Here is a 22,561-nt window from a genome sequence, read left to right as displayed (position 1 = left end):
TCTTGGACTCGGGGCGAGTGGGCTGCTCAGGAGAACCACGGCGGAGGAGGGATCATAATGAGGGGGGGGGGGGGGACGGACACCCGTCATGCGCCCTGCTGTGCGGTAAGCCGGCGACCAGCAGAGGGCAGCACAGATCACTCCATCCTGGAGAGAGGCGACCAGAGGCGGAGCTAACATTTTCCTGAGCCAGGTGCCTCAATGGGATTAGCCTCTGATCATATCTGCGCAGGTAAAAGGCGCCTTTGATCCATCCACATGTTAAGGTTTAAGTAAAAGGGACTGTGAGTGGAATACAATAAAGACCATTTTCTAGGTTTCCTGGAATGACTCAAAAGGCACTTTTATTGATTAACATGATCTTGCAGTAGTTAATGGCAAATAGAACAAGTGCTTGTTAATAACTAACATATTTCTTCTGAAATTAGGTCCGGTTAGATCCTGATGGGGAAGGACGTCACCGTTGAAGAAAATGAAAGATGCACGTTTGCCCATTACACCATAGTAGTGATCGATTAGCATGTTAAAGTGATTACAGTGTTCTGGTCAGTAGACGATAGAGAAATAACAATCTGACACAATGTCATCTTTCTGAGCTGATGCCTCGACTTTTCTTTCCGCCGTCACGGGACTTAATACTCGATGGTTACAGCCTTCGTTTTCAGGTATTCGTTGAGAGCCTCTTGTCCTGTCGGAGGGACGGAAACAATTTCATCACTATAAACTTGTTACACTTAGAGACAGAGGTTTTTCAAAACTGTGCAAAATAACAAAAGCTTTACCCAGAATAAACAACGAAATATAGTTAAATAGCCTGCTGCTGGTCAGTATAGCAAAAGCACTTTTTATATTATATATATTTTATTGTTTTTTTCTTACCCAGGTCTTTTCCAAAGCCAGACTGTTTGAAGCCTCCGAAAGGCGCGGCCACGTCAGTCTTGTTGTAGGTGTTGACGAAAACCGTACCGGCGTTCAGCTTTTCACTGACGTACAAAGCTTTACCGATGTCCCGCGTGAAGACGCCGGACGCCAGGCCATACTCTGTAGCGTTGGCTCTTCTCAGGACGTCGTCCACCTCGCTGAGGGACGGAGGGACACGTGAGGGAGGAAGAGCAAAGGAACAAAAATTCAGCTCAATGTGGTTCAAAAGGTACACAAGTCTTTTCAAGGCGTCGTCTTGAGTTAGTCGTACCCATCCTCGAACTTGGAAATGATCATGATCGGACCGAATGATTCCTCGATAGCGATGTACATGTTGTCTTGGACATCGGTGAAGATCGTGGGTTCGAAGAAGAAACCTTAAAGCAGACGTAGCAGAAGTCAAACTGCTTCATATCGGAGGTGGGACACGCCCTGGACTCGCTAAACCATCAGCTGCGGTGCAGATACATTCGCTCACCGGGCCGCTGCACCTGTTTGCCCCCACAGACCAAAGTAGCTCCCTCCTTGACGCCGGTCTGACAATACTCCACCAGCTTGTCGAGGTGGGCTTTGTGGTTCTGAGGACCGTGATCAGTGGAACGGTCCAGCGGGTCACCGATCTTCATCTTCTTGACCTCCTCGACCTGAGAGATAAAGAATCAGCGCAAGACGACCACGAATGTGGAGATACACAAAACCACTGGATTCAATATGCAAAGGGTTTTGTGACCAACATGAGAATCAAGGCGCTTGTGGTTGTAGAGTGGTGTGAATAAAATCTTAGACATACCACTTTCTTCACAAAGCCGTCATGAATCGTGTCTTCCACAAAAAGTCTTCCGGCCGCAATGCAGTTCTCTCCTTTGTTGAAGAACACTGAGCTCATGCCCTGAAATTCAAAAACAACACGGCGATTTGAATCCGTGACTCTTTAAAAGTGTGCTAAACGACCAGGAGATGAGCGTCCATTATGGAATTTACCATTCGGACAGCCTTGTCCATGTCACAGTCACCGAAGACGATGAGGGGAGACTTTCCTCCGAGCTCCAGAGAAACTTTCTTCACGTTGCTGACAGCACAGCTGAATATGTCCAAGAGCACGGCAGGACAACGTTGAGCAGCGATATCACGTTGAGTTTAGAGGTTGTATTTATACCTGTGTTTTACCTCTTCATGATGTGTTTGCCAATCTCAGTGGAGCCCGTGAAGCCAAGTTTACGGACGTCCGGATGGTCGGATAGACGCTGACCCACCAGAGCACCTGGAGGAAAAGTACAATTACACATCATTGGCCGAGGTCAGGCTAATGTGATGCTTGACGAGGAAGTGAGTCCCAATGTGTCCAACTACCAGATCCAGGCAGGATGTTAACCACTCCTTTGGGTAGTCCTGCTCTTGCAGCCAACTCTGCAAACTTCAGCGCCGTCAGTGGCGTCACCTGGAAACACGCATCTTATTTTTATCCAGTCTAGCAGGACAATGCTAGTCTGTCAGATTAGCCATTACCGGACCCACGTTGGTCCAGACTGAATCAGCTCAACCGCTATGAGACATGTTCTCCAGAGGATATACCTCAATAACTTGTCTCTTGCACTGTCAAGGCTGTTTAAATAATAAAGTTATAAGTGCGTAAAAAAAAACAGTTTTTTTTTTTTCATAATTTAAATGCCTCAAATTTAAATTGGGTCTGGAGCATTTACTGATTGTCAAAATTAAACTACAGGAAAAGATTTTGTAATTCACTCATGTTAGTGTAGCATCATCAGTAAAAGCTGAAAGATTAGTAGATCCGGTTGTGCTCTCATGAACAGGTTCGACAAGTCAACGTCCAATTGGGAGATGTAGTTTCATGATGATGAGTCATGTTACAGAAACTATTTAATCCCTTTAAAGCATGTAATTATCAAGCAGTGATTGGGAGCGGCAGGTATTGATGTCTCTCTGTATGTTGTTATTTACTACAGCTATATGAACCATAGTTCCGCAGATGTATATAATGTAGTGGCGTTTCTTTTTTGTCAACAACTCTATATGCGTGACATGTTTTTTGTGCTGAGCGATCATAAAACAGCTGAAAAAACTCATGCAGTTTTCCTGCATCTCGATAGGGGGCGCTGTGATGACTGGGATTCTACATGTGACTCGTCCACGACAAAGCAAGTTGCAGCTAGCATGTCAAGTGCAGCAGCACATGAACTTCATTTACAAGCAAAGACGAGACCATGATAATGTTTTTTAAATGAAATGTTCTTCTTTCTGTGCTGCAGTTTGTTTGTTTAAAGAATGCCGATATGACATTTTTAACAGAACACGTTCTCGAGAGAGGCCGACCTGCGCCGGTTTGAGGACGACGGTGTTTCCAGCTGCCAGGCAGGCTGCCGTCTTCCATGCCAGCATCATCAGGGGGTAGTTCCAGGGAATCACTATAGCGCAGACTCTGATTTAAAAATAAGTAAAGTGGGAATCTTAATGCAGCTGGAAGTTACTTACATATGCGATTCTGGAAAAGACAACAACTTAAGGCGTTTATGTAGATACTTGTATCCCACTCAGTCATCTCTCACCCTATTGGTTCCTTCTTTGTGAAGGTGAGGTTCCGATTGGGCCTGGCTTGATTGATGGGGATGGTGCTGCCCTGTCGATGACATTTATTATTCATTCATAGCAGTTATTTAATGTCCATGTTTGACGTAGTCACAGCCGCGCCATCTTACCTGGATCTTGTCGCACCAGCCAGCGAAGTATCGGAATGTCTGGATGGACATTCCCACGTGAGTCTTCAGGGCCAGAGTGTAGACGGCTCCCGAATCGATGGATTCGATGGTGGCCAGCTCCTCCTGGTGCTCCTCCATCAGGTCAGCCAGCCTGCGGGTGGGACACGGCGTCACTGACGTCAGGGATCGGAAATACGGCAGTTTGGGATAATACTGACTATAATTAGCTCTCGTTAACAAACACAGTGGCGTAAAGACATCAGTAATTCTGCCGGTGCAGTTTTAGCGATTAGTTGAAATGATCGAAAATCAATGGTCCAGGTGCATTTCAGGCGCCTTCCACGCCGCGTCGCTAGCCAAAAGCACTTTATCTCAATGCTGTTGAACTTCAAATCTCGCTCCCCACGTTAGACAGGGCAGGTAAAAAAATTAATAAATAAAGTATCAGTCATTATAACAGGATAATCATCTGTGTTCCACACATCCACAGCGAAACTCGTCCGGGGACATGTTTTTTTGAGCAACTGCTGATAAATGCAGACGCAGAATCTGGCAGGTGGAACGAAATATTCATGTTATGTCGCGCCGTCTCACCTGGTGCACCGGGTCACAGAGCTTTTGCTGCTTAACTCCTTCAGTGCCAGCCGTTTTCCAGCATTTTCACTGATATTCCAAGACCCACAGGAATATTGAGTTTTCGGACTATGTCAAGCTGACACTAGGAGGTGCACTAGCTATGATTTTACAGCTGCCTTTAGGTCGAGCCCTAAACAGCAAACAGTCGTCCTACACGTCCAACTGAAGAGCAACTGACTTGTAGATGAGTCTCCCTCTGTCTCTGGGGTTCATCTTGCCCCACGCTCCCTCTTCGAAGGCCTCTTTGGCGGCCGCCACTGCCTTGTCCACGTCACTTATCTGGGCCAGCGACACGTCGCAGATGGCCTGCGGGGGGACGGGGGGGGGGGACGGGGACGCACGTTCATCAAAAGATAAACAACATCACGATATTCAATAGTCGTTCACGACAGAACCCATAGAATGAAAAGCGTCTTTCGTTAGTCGTGCCATTTTGTCTGGGCTTTGTTCGTACCTCGCCGTCGGTGGGGTTGATGGTCTTGTAGGTCTTTCCTGCTCCTGCGTCGACAAACTCTCCGTTAATGAAAAGCTGATGCGGCATCTTTATGGTCATACTGTTGACGTTCTTCTCCACCTTGGTATTAAAAGAAAGTCAGGCCGTCAACACGACAGCTTACCCGGGCAGCAAGTCTTCAACACTAACTTTAGGACTGTCGATTTTTAGCGCAGCGGTTTACACTCACGTAATCAACAACCAGCTCCTCTTCATCGTCCTCCCCTCTGAGCTTCCTGACACACATCTGAATGAAATCCTGAAAGGTGGTGTTCATGTAGACGTCCTCGTTCTGCAGCTGGCAGGTACTCGCCCGGAGCTTCGCCTCCTCCACGAGCCTGAAGACGACGACGGGGAGGAGAGGATGGAGTCAACGGCATATTGTAGACGGAGAAACTGCCAGCAGGGTTCATCCTCTGCTGAGCATGAACATCGGTACACTTCCAGGGTATTGTCAAGATACCGGTACTTGAGTTTGGACCAGATAAAGTTCTGGTCCTGTGTCCACGGTACATTCCACAGAGAAATACCATGAGACAGTAACGGCCCAATTACCTGACTACATCCATGGACGCAGCGCCAGACTTGAAGAAGTCGGTCGAGTCTTCAACCTGAGCCACATTGGACAGAATACTCTGCCACACAGCCTGCGAGGAAGCATCGTCAACAGAAAGCGAGGCTCGTTTTTAGTGGAGGAACATACATTTAAACTTTCTTAAGGATGGGAGACCCGACCCTCATCTGCTCAGCAAAGGCTTTCTCCTCCTCTGTGAGCTCCACAGCGGCGCTGCTCCCTGAGCTGAAGTACTGAGCTGCAGCGATCATCTTTCCATCCTCAAACTGTAGATTCTTCACCAGCAGCTGCAGAGAGGGAGAGTTTAAGAAGCACTCAAAAAAAACATGGAGAATAAATTAGCTCACAGAAAACTTAAGATAATCAGTCATCGGGCTCTAAAATAAGCTGATCAATGATGCTAGATGTGTCCTCAGACACGTCAAATGCACGTATGTACAATATTATATATAAAGTGTGTGTGTGTGTGGAGTTTGTACGCTTTCCACGTGGTCTATGTGGGTTTTCTCCAGTTTTCTCCCACTTCCAAAAACATGCAATTTGGGTGAAATGATTTCTCCAAAGTGTCAGTAGACTGTGTGTGTGTGTGTGTGTGTGTGTGAATGACTATCTATCTATCTATTTATCTGCCTGTCTGTCTGTGCTCCATGTGGGTGTCATACACGGTCGCCTCCAGCAGGGGGCGGTGTGATTAATTCATATACCCAGTAAACGGTGCAGGGCTCCCGCTGTACACAACAACTCGTCCGGAGGCGGCCGACGGACGGACGAGCTTCGGAAATGGCTAACGTCACGCTGCAGTCCTTCAATGTCTTTCTGACGGAAAGACTGACCGCAGCTGCGGTCGACATCTACGGGTTCTTTGAGAAGGCAGTCCTCGACTACCAGGAGGAGGTGTACCGAACCAAGCTGGAGAACCAGAGACTGCAGCGGCTGCTCGACATGGTCTACAACCCCCAGATCAGGCTCCGCAGGGCAGGTACGCTCCCTCACGATGACGCTGCACTTTAGCCTCCCGTGCGTTCCGGCTAGCCGTGCCCTCAGTCCCGTAGGAAAACCACTGAAAAGATGCTACAGCCTGCTAACGTTAGCAGCCTTAGCTAACGCCAGCTGGTGACGGGGGGTTATTTAAGATTACACGGTAATTTGCTTGGTTATTTGGTCGGAGTTCAAAATGTAGGAAAATGTTTTATTTGTGAGGTTTGTGACAAACATTACGCAGTTGTGCAATAAATATGATAATTTTCCCTGTAGAGAGAGACCCTGGGGGTCAGGTATAAAAAAAAAAATATGATTTTAATTTATGTTAAATAACATCTAATTATGGGGTATAGCTTTATATGCTTAACGTTAATATATATTACGTGCGTCAAATTTAACGACTCATGTTCATTTCGCTGTCTGTGAAAATGTCAAGACAATAAATTTAAATGCATGGATAAAATGCATATATTTAAAGAAGCTATATATTTAAACATAGTACGGTAAATTCGGCATCTGTTTAACTGAATTATCTGCACCCAATTTTATAGAAAAAATTATTTCCATTTCCTGTGAGGTTTATGAATGAATGCCATTTTTCCTTATTCCTGAAACGATGATTAAAATAAATGTACAGAATTTATTAGTCACCGCATTGAGTGACTTGGATCAATTGTACATCATGCCAGGAAACATGGATTTTAAATATTACAAAAAAAGCACGATGGGGATGGCGAGAGAATGAAGGAGGGATGAAACCGAGCTGCACAGCATCTCGTCACACCAAAATTCAATGGTTTGCTAAATACTAGCAGAACCTGAAACGAGTTCAGTGCCACATTCGTGTAAACTACGTTCACCTTCACACACTGAAGTTTATTTGTCTTTGTGTGTGAGGAATGTGTCGTGATTGTCCCTCTGGCATTTTGCTGTTTTTCAGGCATGAATGTTCCTTGTGGTTCTACGCGCTCTGATCCGTGATTCACACTTGTGTAAATCAAACAAAAGAAGATGCCATATCTCACAAACTACGGATGTCCCGATCAGGTTTCTTTTGCCTCCGGGTCATTTGATTTTGAACCGATTCCGATACATAAAAAAATAAAATAGAGAGTGAAAAAATGGATCCAGGATGCCAGGACCCTATTTTTTATTTTATTCATCTTATTTCAACATTTAACTCTTAAACAGAGCACTTCTGTGGCGTAGCTTGAACAGCCAAGTAATAAATAAAATACTTTTTCCACTTTAGACTTGGACGACTGCGAAAGGAAATATTAAATGCGAATATATTTAAAATGAAATGAACACCTCAATCGGCAGGTTTTTGTCTTCCACCTCAGAATGCTTCCACACTGCAGACATACCGGGACTCACTTCAAGCTGCTTCCGTGTTTAACCAGCGTTCAACCAATGGGCTCACAGGAAGTGACGTCACGCCGCGCACGCTGCCGTTTCTGTTGGAGTGGAGGGTTCACTCTGTGCCACAGCGTTAATCCAGATCTGATAACTATCCACAACATCCGATTCTGATAGACTCTGGAAGCACGTGATGCAATCGCTTTCCTTCCGTATATTTAATCCCAGTTTTTATGTCTGCGGCGTCGCTACGAACCCAATAATCGCACAAACATCTTACATAAGTGGTTAATATCTCAAGCGTTGCTGAATCTTCTGCCCAGGGTGTCGCAGCCAGGCTGAACGGCTGTTCTGTGTTTAGGCGCTGCGACCCCAACATGCAGATTTCCTATTGTGATCCAGGGAGACTCGTGATTCTGTGTCGCAACATTCGCAGAATTTGGCTATAATTTTGGGTATTGAGTGCAATCAAGCCACCGGGTGTCGTAGCATTACATTACGTAACAGCCGGTGCGCTGGATCCTTCTCCCACCTGGACATCTTTCCCTGCAGTTTGTGACACCAAGGAGGAAATGCTGAATTCAGCTTTCAAACACTTGTAGTTACAGTAAAGACCGTTCAGAGTCGATGTTAAGATGTTGTGTAGCTTTTGGCAATCACACTTAGGAGCCACTTGTTCAGGTATCTTGTGGGCCGCAGGTTTAAATGCGTGTCCTGTCTTCCTCTTAGATAATGTTGAAGCTCGATTATGAATATATTATAATGCATATGTGTGCAGTAGTCGCGTTTATCTGGGACTCTTGTTTGTACTTCATTGTGTTTTCTATCGTTTGACATGAGTGCATTTTTATTCAAGGCTCGACAACCTCGCGCTCGATTTCTCTGCCGCCGCTCGGACGCGCATCACCGCCGGAGATCGTTCCAGTTTCCCCGACATCTAGTTCATATGCGATCAAAGACGTGCCTTTATCAGCTGCAACCAAAAACATTTTCCTATCCACTGTTACAGATTCAATCCAGTTCGATTTGTCCACACCGACACAGGAGGTTTGTGTTCAGCAGGAGCTGGGTGTAAAGACGAAATGTATTCCAACTGAGGTCCGGGAGGAGCCAGTCGTCCCGGCCTGTAAAGAGGAGTGGATTGAACCCTGGAGCGGGTCGGTGGAGGCGGCTGCACAGTCCTCTTACAGCGGCGCCGCAGACGTCACTCACGCTGGAGAGCATGAAGAAAATACAACTCGCACTGTGAGCGCTGAGCATCACGACGAGTTCGAAGTCCCCGACGGCCAGGCTCGAGTCGCAACAGTTGGCGATCACTTGGAATACAACCCAACATCCCATCGCATCACGGCATCGCAGCCCGATCAAGCGTTGCCGTCCTTCGGACAAAGGACAAGCTTTTTGTTTTGCCGTATTTGCCGTCGGCCTTTTCTGAGAGAAGTGGATTTAAAATTGCACCTCGAAGATCATGCGGCAACACGTTCCCCGTCGTCCCCGGAAAAAGGCTACAGCTGCGCCATCTGCGGTAAAAAGACGTGCTCCCAGAGTCAAATGATCTGCCACATGAGGTCACACACCGGGGAGAAACCATTTTCATGTCCCGTCTGTGGAAACAGGTACAGACTGAAAGGACACGTCAAAGAGCACCTGAGGACGCACACCGGGGAGAGGCCGTACACCTGCTACGTCTGCGGCAGGACCTTCAACAGATCCTCCACCATGAGCAAACACGCCCGGAACCGCCACCGGGAGAACACGCCCTTCAAGTGCTCGCACTGCAACCAGTGCTTCGCTCAGCTGCTGCTGATGAAACGCCACAAGAAGGCCGTCCACGATCACGGCGAGTGAGACGACGGCGGAGCCACGCAGACTGCCGTTTCACTTCTGACTCTAAATCAGAATACCTAATCTAGTGAATCAGTGAGAGGGGTCATTTACTTTATGCTTTGATTATATGATCACCGAACTTCCAGTGGATTTGCACAAATTAGTTTCTTCTCTTTCCAACTGCTTGAGTTGCACTCTGCTTGAAGTCGAACATGCTGAAGCACTTGATGTGCTGAGAATATTGTTGATCACCTGCTCGATTTTCATAATTAGACCAACTTGTTTTTTTCCAATGCGTTTAATCACTTTGATAGCTGGAATTTCTTTTAATTTGTGCTTCTATTGACTTGCAGCATTCTGTAAGGACCGATGTCTTCCTATGGAAATGCCAATAAAGTTGCGTTAAATGGGGTGTGTTCATTGTGTGTTTGTGAGCAATGCATGTGGAAGCCGGAGCTGCAGTCATGACTTCGAAACCGCCTACAGACAGATGACCGGCAGCACTGGATTTTCGTGGCGAGTACATAAAGCAGTAGGCGTGTGTAATTAGCTTAAAGGCGCTGGCATGAGGAGGACCTATTTAATCCTGCAATCATTCATTGGTATTTTCATCGACAAACACAATGAAGCCGGAGGCGTTTTTCTCTCTTTTCGAAGTCGAGTTCTTCCGTCTCATACTTAAGCTGCTGCTCTTTTAACTCGGCCGACGGAGCCTCTGCCGATCTGTCTGACTCTACACGAGCAAAGGCACCTATTCCAGCTGCTAGCCTGCGCCGCTCGGGTCACAAAAATGAACTTAATATCGGCTTGCATGGGTATGGTTCAAATAATGCATCTTTAATGGTGTAAATATTAATGGGACTGCGTGCAGCCATCGCCCAGGATCAATGAATCTCTGCATAGGACAGCGACGTCTGCATTTATAGCTGAGTCATGCAGCCAATGGGAACTGTCGGTGTTAAAACTGCTGACTGGTGTGGACTGGTGGGAGGCCTGCGTTTACCGCGAGGCTAACGCATTTCAAATTCCGTCTTTGCAGATGCCGAGAGGCCAAACACACCAATGCCTGAGGTGAAAGTTCACAACCAAGAGCCGGACTGGTGCCGAGACGAGCGCAAGGAAGAGCCGGGACCATCCCAGATCAGAGATGAGCAGCAGAAGGCAGAACTCTGGATCAACGGGAGCGAGGAGCAACTTTCAGAGGAGGACAGCGACGGCGGGGACTCCTTAACGAAGGAACTCATCAAAACAGTGCAGCAGTTGGAAGATTCCAGAGCGGCAGAGGAGGGCAAGAACCCAACGGAGAACCCCGAGGAGGATGAAAAGCACTCGGGAGAAAAGATGAGCACCACCTTATACCGCTGCCACATATGCAACTTCATATTCACCAAAAAAACTGTGCTGACGTGGCACCTGAAGACGCACGAAAGCAAGCCGCACGACAGCAGGGGGAACTTCGACTGTCACATATGCGGTAAGCAAATCCCCTGTCAGAGCAATCTGCAGAACCACATGCGGGTTCACACGGGAGAGAGACCCTACAGCTGCCATTTCTGTGGCAAGTGTTTTAAACTGAAGGGGCACATGACCGAACACATCCGGACCCACACAGGAGAGAAACCCTTCAGCTGCCACGTCTGCGGCAAATCCTTCAACAGAGGGTCGACCCTGAGGAAGCACGTTCTGGCCAAACACAAAGAGGAGAGGCCGTACAAATGTGAGGACTGCAAAGAGCTGTTCACCGAGAGGTTGCTGATGAAGAGGCACATGCGTAAAGTTCACGGCGTCAAACTGTCCACGAGTCAAAGTCCCGTGTAGCAGACGGCGACGAGGCGTCCGTCCTGGGAGCGGATAAATACCAGAACGATCCGTTCTTCACAACGATGACAAAATCCTTTTATCTTCAGTACAAGGCCGCACATTTCAAAAGTTTAACGATGTCGAGGGCTTGAATACAAGCCGTATGTAGTCAGAACCGGGAGGTGGTTAGCTTAGCATAAAGACTGAAAACCTATGGAAACTGCTAGCCTCATCCTGCTCACAGTTCAAGAACAAAACGAAACGTGTTTTTTTACAAAGCCAGGTGCTGTCACTATTTCTTGGCTAAGCCATCGGCTGTCGGCGGCTGGACTTCGTGGTCTATTGAGAAATATGCTGCACGTTGTAAAGAAATAGAACCGTTTTAAATATAAATATGCACAACACAAATAAAAGGTGCTTATAGTTGTGTTATTGAACTTTGCACTGAGCTAGCCGAGCTGTTTGCTTGTACATCTACACCATTTGCAAAGCTAGGATAACATTTTCCCATCTTTTACTCCACTTATTTAAAGTTTAAATCAGGTGCTAGTGATTGAACAGCTGTGGATGCTGGAGCTTATCCCAGCTGACTACGGTCAATTTAGGGTAGATCAATTCACCCAACCTGTTGGAGCTGGGAAGAAGCAGGAGAACCCGGAGAGAAGCCACACAGACACGGGGAGAACATACAAACTCCGCACAGAAAGGAACTAAACCCGAGACCTTTTTATTGTTAGGTGACAGTGCTACTCACTGCGCCACCCCGCAGCCCACATTAATGAAATATTCTGCTTTTAATCTGAAGTTTTATTACAATCAATGTGTTACTGTAACAGTATTTACAACTGGAAATAACTATGTTTCACGGTTTTATGTTTGTTGTACATGTCAGTATTTTTTTGTATTATAAACTTGTTGTGGACGAACCACGTGAACATAAATAGGAAGTTTGAGAAACCCCACAGGGTGAGAAAGTGTTAGGTGAAAATCCATGTCATCGTCTATTTGTTCTGGAGAATAGGGATTATTGACAGGTTAACGAGACTAGATTTACAGTAATCGTCTGTCTACCTGACCCTAAATGACAAGGGTAAAAATAGAATTCTTGTTAACATTCCACCGTGATGGCAGATTGTGTCGCTATAGAAAAAACCTGATTTGTAAGACACGCTTCAGGTTCACATGGGTGCGCTTCCTTTTGCAGTTAAACACCACAATGGGATTAGTGTTCAGTCCCTTTATCATTCTGAGGTGTGTTTTGGGTGTAACGTGAAATAAAGTAATGAATAAATCACCTATTCCCTTCTGCATTCCTCTGAAATACTCATGCATGTTTGTTTTTCAGAACTGCTGCATCACCTGCACTCATTGTCGTAACCCTTTGGTCCCATGTATGCAAATACAGCGATATTTAAATGGTTTGGTTCCTGTGAAATTTGAATTTATGGCACAGTAGTGGGACAGTAATGGGAAAGACACCAAAATGCTGACCGTTGTGACGTTTTCTTTGTCTTAAAGTACGAAAAGAAAGTAAACTTTAACAGCATTGACGTCACAGACACCTGGACGTGGCTCGTTGGAAACAAAGCCAGGAATCGTTCCAGAGAGGAAACTGGAAGATCCTTTCGATTGCAGATGCACCAACTCTACAGAAGCTGCATATAAAAAGTCCTGTCACACTTGAACAGAGATTGAATTAATAAAAAGACATAAAAGATTTTATGGACAGGTTGTAATATAGGAGTCAGTTTCATGGGATGGTTGCTTTTACGTGCAATAGTATAAACAGACGTCTTTATTGTATTTTAAGCATTATCTAATATCAAAATTCTTCTAAAAAATGTTTTTTAATGTGGCCATCTCAAATTTCCCTCCATTATTATGTGTTTATTTAGAACATCTTTCAGAATTTGTTAAAAATCACACTAAAGGATGTGATCAGTTGACTTACAGTCTTGCCATCGGAGCCAAACAGCACCAGTCCGGCCTTGGTGATGATGCCATGCCGGCTGGCTCCTGGAATCTCAAGGGGTTGACCGTGAACTGCGGGGCCGTTGTCCACCAGACTGGAGCCGTAGAAAGTGACTTTCTACAGGAAGACGAACAAAAAAAAACACCCAGCTGAAGCTTACCGGTGGTAAACCGACTCATCTCCAACTGAATACCTCATCCGGGTGAAGTTACATGAAGCGCCACCTTCCTGAGATACCTGCGGATTCAAGCCACATCCAAACACGTGGACCTTTTACCTGTACTCCAGCAGGCGTCTGCTGAAAACCACGGCAGTGAGCTGCTCTTCTTTGGGACTTGATGGATATGCATTAATAATTCATTCAACAGGGCTGCTGTGTGAACTGCAAGAAGTTCAGCCACATCTGTGGCTTCACAAATGACTCGTGATGCTTTCTCGTCTTCAATAACGGACCATCAGAATCACGAAGGGTATCTGACAGCGCATTTCTATCTGAAATATAATATGTATATATATATATATATATATATATATATATATAAAAAATACAATAGCATTGGATGTGATTTAACGATGCACGATGATGCAATAAGGAAAGAAGTGATTAGACTGTAAAGTTTCTGGCCTTAAAAAGCTCATAATGGGCCACTGTTAAACTGCTATTTATCAGATGCAGGTACGCTGTTCATAACACCTGTAAACTAGTGTGGATGTGGGTGGCGTCAATCTACTGTGGATAATTAAGGAATGTAAATATTATTTCCATTTTGCACCAAGATCATGAGCAAAATAAAGACAGGGTCTGAAACTCAATGCTGTAACAAATTCATTCATCAACAAATGCTGCAGGTGAATGATTTACCTGTCCGTCAACCTCTGCCCAGGCACCGGGGACTTTGTCGTTTCCTCTGATCCAGTTATGAAGACCATCGGCAGGCTGGTTCCAGTCAATCTGCAGACAGGAATGAGTTAATTTAGATTAAAGACTCGTGAAGTAATTACTCATCATTCTTTTAGCTAAATAAGCTGGTCAGGTATTAGTCCAAGGTATTCCTAGCACAGAATCATCCAACGTGCCAGAAACATTCCCTTTTGTCAAGTTATCCTAAAAACTGCACTGCCGGTCTAAAGGTCACCGGGGTCCGGGTCTCTGCTGGCCTGACCTGTAGAGTCAGGGACATTTATTTTTAAAACAGCTTTTTACATAATCTGAACTAAGTCGCCGCCAGCATTTTAAAGCCTCAACGCATTTAATGCCGAGCAAAAGAAAAGACGATGACGGAAATGTACGCATCCGGTTGTTCGACAACATGGTTAAGTTGGGTCAAACGAAACCTCACAGCCCTGAGTCATCATGAACCAGGCTGAAAATTACTTTCACTTTGCATTCGGTGCGAGTCACTTCACATCCAACCACCCACGAGTTAAACACTGGTTTCTCAAACACTGCGATCTGAAAGTCTTTATTTTCACCTTTGCATTGTCCTTCTTCTGGATCCCCTCGTATGTGGCTCCCTCCTGTGGCTGGATGATCTCCGGGGCCTTCCCTTCGGCGATTAGCCTCACGGCGTCAACCTGGAACCAGAAGAACGTCAACTTCATCATCGTTACGAGTCTGTTAGTCTTAGACTGCAGGCGTTTGAAAGTAGACGAGCAAAAACATCCTTAACCTGATACATGAATTCTTGGTTTTGTTTATCTAAACATTCTGACTCGTAAAGGCTTTACAAATGAAAAGGTCGTGGCTCCAACCTGGAATCTCCAGTTAGCTTTGATGAGAGAAAATGATCTGTGTATTTTGTACTTAAACTGCATCAAATTATTGATGGTTAAATATTTATATTAAAATATCATTACTTGGATATATTTTATGATACCGTTTCAACACTTTTGATTTAATATTAGCAATTTATGGATTCGTTTCCCCATTATGCTGATGATACTCTGTTATATGGCGACATATATATTAAAATAGAACTAAATCTAAAAGAGCTTCACTGACATCACCCTCAGTGTTTCTACTGATCTGGAAAATAATGGAGATTTATTAAAATAAAAGCAGGTTACTGTTTAGGACGTGAGAAGCGACTTGAGACGAATATTTAAAACATTTTGTGTGGTCAAACATTTTGACCACACAAAATGTGGGCCAAGTTGTCGGTCAACGGGGGTTTCGTTAACGAGAAAATAGTTTAGCGACTGGGTCTTCGGAACGTAACTCGATCTGTCGTTAAGTGAGGAACCCCCGTGTTAGCATGGAGGGGGTCCAGTCCTACCTCCTCCATGCTGTACCCGCCACCCACACGTCAAGTCGCTTACTGTTCCTTTGACGCCCTCTGGGAAGAGAAACCTCTTGTAGATCGTGTTGACCGTGTCATCGGGTTCCACGTCGCACTCCCTCTGCAGCAGGATCGGTCCGGTGTCCAGGCCGTCGTCGGCCCAGAACACGGTGAAGCCGGCCTTTTTGTCACCATGGATCAGTGTCCTGCGTGTCAGAGACAGCAGGTGAACGACCCGCCACCACGCCCACGCCAACCAGATGAACGTCCCTTACCAGTTGATGGCGGAGGCTCCCCTGTGGCGAGGCAGCAGGGAGGGGTGGTAGATGATTGACCTGTGCTTGGGGTGGTTGATGACCTCCATGGGAATGAACTGGGAGCAGAAGGGGAGGACGTTGAGCTCGGCACCGGTGGCTTTATACTGAGCCACCACCTCTGGGATGGCCTGGCCCTTCAGACGCCAGCGGGGGAACTTGAAGACGGCAACACCATCCTTCTCCGCCTCAACCGCTGAAGGGACAAAAGACAAAACTGCTAAATCAATCGCAACAAAAGAATTCACCGGTGAAAGGGAATCAACACAATTAAGAAACAGCAGTGAAGCGCTAGCTAGCATAGCACTGGCATTCAGGGGTTAAAAGTTCACATTGTGCCTGAACAGCTGACCTCATCAGGCCACACCTAATTACCCACAAAGTTGAGCAATGTGCAGAATTCAAGAATCCAAATGTTCCTTTTCAGGTCTATAATCCAGTAAGTTCTTTACAGTGCTGTAAACCCAAATATGGGCGTTTACTGCGGGCTGTTTCTGTGATATAAAGATGATGAAAGTCACAAACACAGACATGAGATGACGTCCATTTCACACCATCCCCACTCATTTACCGACTCGTTTTGTTCGGAAACAAATCGATCCTACTATTAATATTTCAATCGTCATGAACTCGTAGCAAAGCTGGAGTTTGGAGGTTCCAGTCCCAGCGAGGTTCTCACCCAGGAGGTCGGCCTTGCCGTCTTTGTCAGGGATAGTGAAAACTCCCACGATGTCATGGCCGTCCTTCCGCAGCTCCTTGTAAACCTCCTGGCCGAACAGATGCTGACCAATCAGAGCAATCTTCATCCTCACACCTGAGTTCTGGAGAGGCAACAATGAGAGCCATAAATCAATAAAATATAAGTCCAGGCGATCAAAGGGTAAGAATCGCAAAGAATATGGGAAAGCAGGAGATAGAAATATGCAGAAAGAACTTCATTAAGTCCCTGTACAATTAAATTTAAAGGTCCCATATTATGAAAAACTCACTTTTCCCATGCTTCTACACTATTATGGTGAGTTTGGGTCACCATCAACCCCAAAACAGCTACATAAACCATCCAGTCGATCCTGCGTAGGTCTGTAATCACGTCTGGAAGAAATCTCCCCCGGGTTGACGTTGTGTCTGCGCTCCGTCTGCAGGTCCACCAGAACCGGCTCTACCCAACGTGGCGCCCTAGGTGAGATTTCAGATTGCACCCCCCTCCATCTGCGATTCATATGCACTTACAAAAGAAATCGAATAGCATTGCTTTTATCTTTGTCTTTAATTTATAAGGTAACATGTCACCAAATTTACTTACTGAACAAATCACAAATGCTAAAAAAAAAATCTGAAATAAAATATAAATACCCTTACCACAAAATAACAACCTGTAAATAAGTGAATTAATAATAATAATATGTAATTTAAGTAAAGTTTAAAACAATTAACATGCTTTAGATAATATGAACTGTAACACAACCAACAATTTGGCATTAAAAACCAGATACATGAAGGGTTAAAAACGACTGACTATTAAAAGCAGGAAAAGTTTTGGGTAGCCAGAACGCCTGATTCGCATCGATTCGGTTAAGTGCTAGTTCTTAAGAAAATTAGTTAAATACTAAAAACTCCCCAAATGGCAAAACAAATCTCTTCTGTGAGGAGAAAAGTATAAAACTATAGCTGTAATAATAAAACCAGCCTCCAAAATGAGCCTCAGTCTAACTTCTAACCAACAACCATTGGAAAGAATTTAACTGAAAAACAAAGAATCAGAAAGGCTCGACTTTGTCACGATTAACCTGCACAAAGCTGGATGAACAAATATTTAAGAGTTTTTGAGTCATGCTCTGTAAATGAAACGCTATGAACAGACGGAACCCGATCTTCACTTCATTCAGGCTCAGGATTAAGAGGTTTTATAAATCATGGGAAGTTTCGGCCTCACATGATTTAACATATACATTCATGGAATATATTCAGACATTGTTCTTTTTTCCTATGAGCAGTCTGTTGGCCTGTTTATTGACCTGAGGGGGCGGGACCTTTCCTTCGGTGTTGACCAATCACACAAGAGGAGAGCGTGAACGACTTTGACCCGCAACTCACGCAGCAAGCTTTGAGTCGGGGTTTCTACGAGGCTGTGTAAACACAATGCGGGTTTTAATTTTAAAACGGGTTCACGTAAATACAAACGACTCGCGTTGCATCGTTCGCTTCCATTTACGATCACGCAAACAGGTGTGAAACAAGTAAAGGTAAAATAAAGCGCGACTCCTTACCGGTGCTTCTCCGCCGCCTGGAAAGAGAGACCGCACGGATCCGGTTGCTTTAATTTGCTCCCACCGGTCACACTTGCAGGCTGTCCAATTACATAACATTAGAAACGCAGAGTGATTGGACGGGACCGGCCATAAGGCTGCAAGGGGCGGCCAATCAGCTTCCAATGAACGCGGGAGATATGACGTCACCATAGCTCACTATTTAGTAAGACAGGTGTTTTTTTTTCTTCCCAGCAATGCGATTTTGCTTACTGAGCAGAAAGAGAACTGAAAACTGTGGTTTGCACAACTCATTTGTGATTGTTTATTGTAATTCCTGTTAATATTCAATATTCAAAATAAAAAAAGAAAGAAAGAGAAAGATTAAAATTCCCTAAAATGTTAGAATACATCTCCAGTGCATGAGAAAACCTCACCAGGGACAAATCGCATTTCTTCTGTCTCCTCTTCCTCCTCTCCAACGAGCTTCTCTCTCCAGATTGATCTTGAACCAGGATTGGAATTTGCGTAAACTCTGATTCCTGGTTATCAGTCCTGTGAATGATCCACTCAGAACACAGTAATCCGTAAAACATCTATCCTGCAGATCAATAAAACAATAAATCAGTAAACAAGAGGAAAAACACAATTTAAACAGGTGGAATAGTAACCATAGTGACAATATATGCATTATAAACAATAAATGGACCCGGAAGCTGAATTTACACAACTGCACAAAGATAAAATGGCAGCGCATAATGGCATGTTGATACAATTTTTAAAGTTAGACATAAAATTTTAAATGCATGTTTATATATTTTTAGAATACTATTTTAGCTGGTTGCCTGGTTATTTATTTTAACAAATAGAATCTCATCAGCAGAATGACAGAATAAATTTTAATCATTGTACTGTCGTTCCTGCATTTATCCACCAGAGGGCAGCACCACATCATAAAACGTATCCGTTATAATAATAATAATGGAGCCATAACGACAGTTTTTATATCTTCCTGGGACTCAGCAGGCCAGTTAGCATGTCATCTGTAATGAACAAATGCTAACTGGCTGGGTCTCAGGAGGATATAACTCATGAAGGTATTTTAGTTCATCTCTTTGACCCTCTCCCTGTAGCTGTCCTGTGATACCTTGAAAGGTCAAAGGTCAAGAACATCAAACTGATGACTCGGCTGTTTCTGTCATCTGGCCAGAGGAGTTGCTGGTGGGGTTTCGCGTAAAAGTGAGAATTTAATGATGTTGTTTGGAGGAAAGGCCGTCATAGCAACCGTTTCATTTCAGAGAAAGTCAATCTTTGCACACTTTAAAGGTCCAAAGCTGTGTTAATTGTACTAATCCTCAGAGTAGTAGTACTTTTTCTGTGAAGACATAATACATTCAGAAGTCTTGGTGAACCTCGGATCATTCCGGAGCTTCTAACAGCTCAATCATCTCTTAAACCGTCGAAACTGAGGCCGGTCGCTTGTGTTTGCCTCGCCTCTCTCCGCAGACGAGTGCATCTGTATCTAAATGTGTTTGTGGTGTGAACAGGCTCCTGGCAGTGAAGCGGATGCTCTGTGCTCTGGCCTCACACCCATCATCCACATTAGAATTAGAACCTGCGCCTGTCTGTCATTAGCGCGTCTCCGTTGGGGTCGTCGTGCGTCGGGACGTCTGAGTGTGTTTCCAAACCAAATTCCAAACAGCTGGAGAATCGCCGGCTAAAAATACACCCCATACCGCATCCTGGAAAAAACTGAAACACCTGGCCCCCTTCACAAACACACACACACACCCTCACACACACACACTCTAACAGGTAACTTTTCCAAAACATGAAAAATATTTTTTGACAACAAACTCCGTTGCTGCGTCTCCGGAATCTGACGTCAATTCAAGTGAAAATAGAGGAACTGAAAATGATAGCGATAGAATAAAATAAACCGTTCCCCGCCTCTCTCTGAATGATTGATCCGGGTCTGTGTCTGGAACTTTGGACTTGGAAGTCTGGACCAGAGGAGGTTGGAGTAAAAGCATCATTTCCACCTCTGTCGGCTGCAGGTGATCAAACTCTTGCTTGTCAGCTCCAACGTTTGTATATTTCATTTGCCTTTAGTGACTTTCTGCCCAGTCCAGGCCGTCCATGCTGACTTTGGCAATGGGATGGCACGGCGGGCAGAACCAGGAGGCCCAATATAATAAATAGCCCAGTTACTAAAACTCCCAGGAAGCTGCCAGGAGTTCAGACTTATGTAATCAAGTCCCAAAGGGAGCAGAGACAGGAAGGTTTAAAAATTAAACTTTCTAAACCTGAGGATAAAAGTCGAACCTTAGAGTCATGATAATAAAAAACTAGACAATCCTTCTGCAAGCTCAAACCTGCCCCAAGCAGCTCATTCCCCTCCTAACTGGATTCACATGGTGATCTGGATCAGCAACAAAAGGTTCTAGATTGTTCTTTAGTATCTTTATACACCAACCATGAAAAGTCAAAGTGAATCAGAGTTGATGCGTATTTTCAACTGGTTTTTTAATGCATAAATGGGTTTTAATGTTAAAATTTACCGGTAATACTTTTTCCTGACGTCATTCTGCATCAGATCCAGAAGACATTTTGCATGATTGTTCAGATTTGATTTCACCTCCATTTGGCAGCAGATGTTTCCCTTCCCAGTGTTCCCACCATCTCACAGCTGCTGGTCCCATTAGTCTCCACCTGCATCACACTGTGCAAGTGGTTGAGAGTGAAGAAACAGTCGGTAAATGTGCTTTAATCAGCTGTTTGTCGCGCATGGAGACATCTTACCGTCATACTCGCACCACGAGGAGTCAGGAAACAAGGTTAGTCAAAGCCTCTGGAGCAACGCAATTTATTTTAGATTGGAGAATAAATCAGAAAGTTCTTGCGTCGGCTGTTTTAGGGGAGACAGAGACAATTCAGTTATTCCTAAAGGGCCGAGCCAAGAAAAACCATTAGTCCTGGAATGCAATGAGGGAAAAATGTACTGGAGGAGCTGCTCCTGCATACAGAGCATTTTTAAGATGCTGTTTGTAAAGCAGAGATGCATTACATCACACACAGCGCTGCGTTCAGGGTCCCTGCATGACGTGCTTTATGTGTTAGCAGAAAGTCGCTATGCTATCTGCAAGTCAGTGCTTTAGCGAAACCGTGTCTTTTGAACAACAATATTATTTTTACATATCTAGCAGCCTGATGGAATGACATCATCTGGTATTGGAATTTTTATTATTGGTTTGTTGTCAAGTAATGGAAATTCCAGATGCATTAAACAACGGGCCAATAAAGGATGACGCTTTGGAAAGACTGTTAAATGTCACCATTCAATGCGTCAAAGTTGGACTATTGGAAATAGCTAGGTCCAAAAACGACACCTGATACAGAGGCAGAAGGTGCACCTCAGGGAAAACCCAGGGGTTTAGGATGATTGGTTTATTATCACAAGAACGTGCAGTCGTCTGGGTTTGCTGTCACTCCCTTCATTAGGGTAATGTTTGGTCAATTTTCCTAAATGTACGATCCAAAAATAACCTTTTACTAAGAGGACATAAGCAGATTCCAATTTACAGGAAGCACAAAGGTAGCTGGGAACATGAGGAGTAAATGATAACGCGTAGGAAGCCAAACCTGGACGAGTGAAGTTGCCAAAGAATAGAAAGAAGGAACAAGGAGATGTTTGTCTTTTGTGCTTTTAGCTACAATTTGATTTCATTAACTTAAGTGTTGAGGGAAGAGATGGGGTTGGTACTTGGGTTGTCTCGGCTTTGCTTTGCTAACAAACTTGATAAGGGCGCCAAAAAGGCAGCGAAGATGCCAAGTTACCCAAAATATTCCAGACTGGAGGTGTCGCTCAACAAACAATCCAAACAGCCATCATTTCGCTGTCTTGAATTGTGGCTCGGCAGAAATTGCAGCTTAGCCGTCTGTGGAGGATGGCGGCCATCGTGAATGTAGCAGTTATGGTGGATTCCGGTGGTTAACCAGTGGCTGAATTGCTTGGTCGAAGTGACGACGCTGAAAAGCCCCAGTAACATAAAGAATGCGTAGTTGCTGTTTGGCCATATTGTGGCAGAAAGATTTAAGAAACCTGAATGCCAAATGTCAGAGCAGAGAAAGTGGATTACACACCATCCATTATTTAAGATGATTGTGGTTCCGGGAGGCCGTCGGATTCGACTGTAGATCCTCTGAATCCTCCACCAAGGAGCGAGGAATTCTCGGTACACGCAATTATGAGATGTTCCCTCAGAAATCTCTTTGGTCTGACTCACGTCTGTCGAGTGGATTGTGTGTTTTCTCCCTCTCCTTTCTGCTGAAGCTCCCGGGGGGGGGCGTTACATCTCGGCCAGAGCCTCATGCCTGAAGCAATGGCAGCCAAGCCCGCTGGCCTGGACGACTGCTGCTGATGAAATACTTGGCTTTAGAAAATA

General features: G+C 44.9%; 2 protein-coding genes across 2 annotated transcripts; one reads left to right on the top strand and one right to left on the bottom strand.

The window, feature by feature from the left end:
- Positions 1 to 323: 323 nt before the first annotated feature.
- Positions 324 to 16,679, bottom strand: aldh1l1 (aldehyde dehydrogenase 1 family, member L1). Its single transcript, XM_068742907.1, has 22 exons — positions 16,550 to 16,679; positions 15,832 to 16,066; positions 15,597 to 15,762; positions 14,751 to 14,852; positions 14,140 to 14,229; positions 13,257 to 13,394; positions 5,500 to 5,625; positions 5,320 to 5,411; positions 4,955 to 5,102; positions 4,726 to 4,845; positions 4,450 to 4,577; positions 3,636 to 3,786; positions 3,486 to 3,556; positions 3,253 to 3,358; positions 2,272 to 2,359; positions 2,089 to 2,182; positions 1,903 to 2,002; positions 1,712 to 1,810; positions 1,400 to 1,565; positions 1,193 to 1,298; positions 880 to 1,079; positions 324 to 688 (listed from the first exon to the last, which is right to left on the bottom strand). Exons 1-22 carry the CDS (start codon positions 16,674 to 16,676, stop codon positions 633 to 635), a joined length of 2,709 nt encoding a protein of 902 aa, XP_068599008.1. The 5' UTR covers positions 16,677 to 16,679; the 3' UTR covers positions 324 to 632.
- LOC137897967 (zinc finger protein ZFP2-like) lies at positions 6,080 to 12,695 on the top strand. The gene is made up of 3 exons (XM_068741965.1): positions 6,080 to 6,317; positions 8,688 to 9,518; positions 10,545 to 12,695. The coding sequence occupies exons 1-3, from the start codon at positions 6,119 to 6,121 to the stop codon at positions 11,321 to 11,323; spliced, it is 1,809 nt and encodes a 602-aa protein (XP_068598066.1). The 5' UTR covers positions 6,080 to 6,118; the 3' UTR covers positions 11,324 to 12,695.
- Positions 16,680 to 22,561: the final 5,882 nt, after the last annotated feature.

The sequence above is a fragment of the Brachionichthys hirsutus genome, chromosome 8, assembly GCF_040956055.1.
Source record: "Brachionichthys hirsutus isolate HB-005 chromosome 8, CSIRO-AGI_Bhir_v1, whole genome shotgun sequence".
Taxonomy (NCBI): Eukaryota; Metazoa; Chordata; class Actinopteri; order Lophiiformes; family Brachionichthyidae; genus Brachionichthys; species Brachionichthys hirsutus.
The sequence above is the reverse complement of the archived record's forward strand: the minus strand, read 5'-3'. Positions and strand labels throughout refer to the sequence as shown.

Excerpts from the sequence above, each read along its gene's own strand:
- aldh1l1 (XM_068742907.1), bottom strand. The coding sequence starts at position 16,676 with ATGAAGATTGCTCTGATTGGTCAGCATCTGTTCGGCCAGGAGGTTTAC. Across the intron at positions 4,846-4,954 it reads AGGAGCTGGTTGTTGATTAC|GTGGAGAAGAACGTCAACAG; the intron begins GTGAGTGTAAAC and ends TTTAATACCAAG. Across the intron at positions 1,811-1,902 it reads TGGACAAGGCTGTCCGAATG|GGCATGAGCTCAGTGTTCTT; the intron begins GTAAATTCCATA and ends TTTGAATTTCAG.
- LOC137897967 (XM_068741965.1), top strand. The coding sequence starts at position 6,119 with ATGGCTAACGTCACGCTGCAGTCCTTCAATGTCTTTCTGACGGAAAGA. Across the intron at positions 6,318-8,687 it reads GATCAGGCTCCGCAGGGCAG|ATTCAATCCAGTTCGATTTG; the intron begins GTACGCTCCCTC and ends CCACTGTTACAG. Across the intron at positions 9,519-10,544 it reads GAAGGCCGTCCACGATCACG|ATGCCGAGAGGCCAAACACA; the intron begins GCGAGTGAGACG and ends CCGTCTTTGCAG.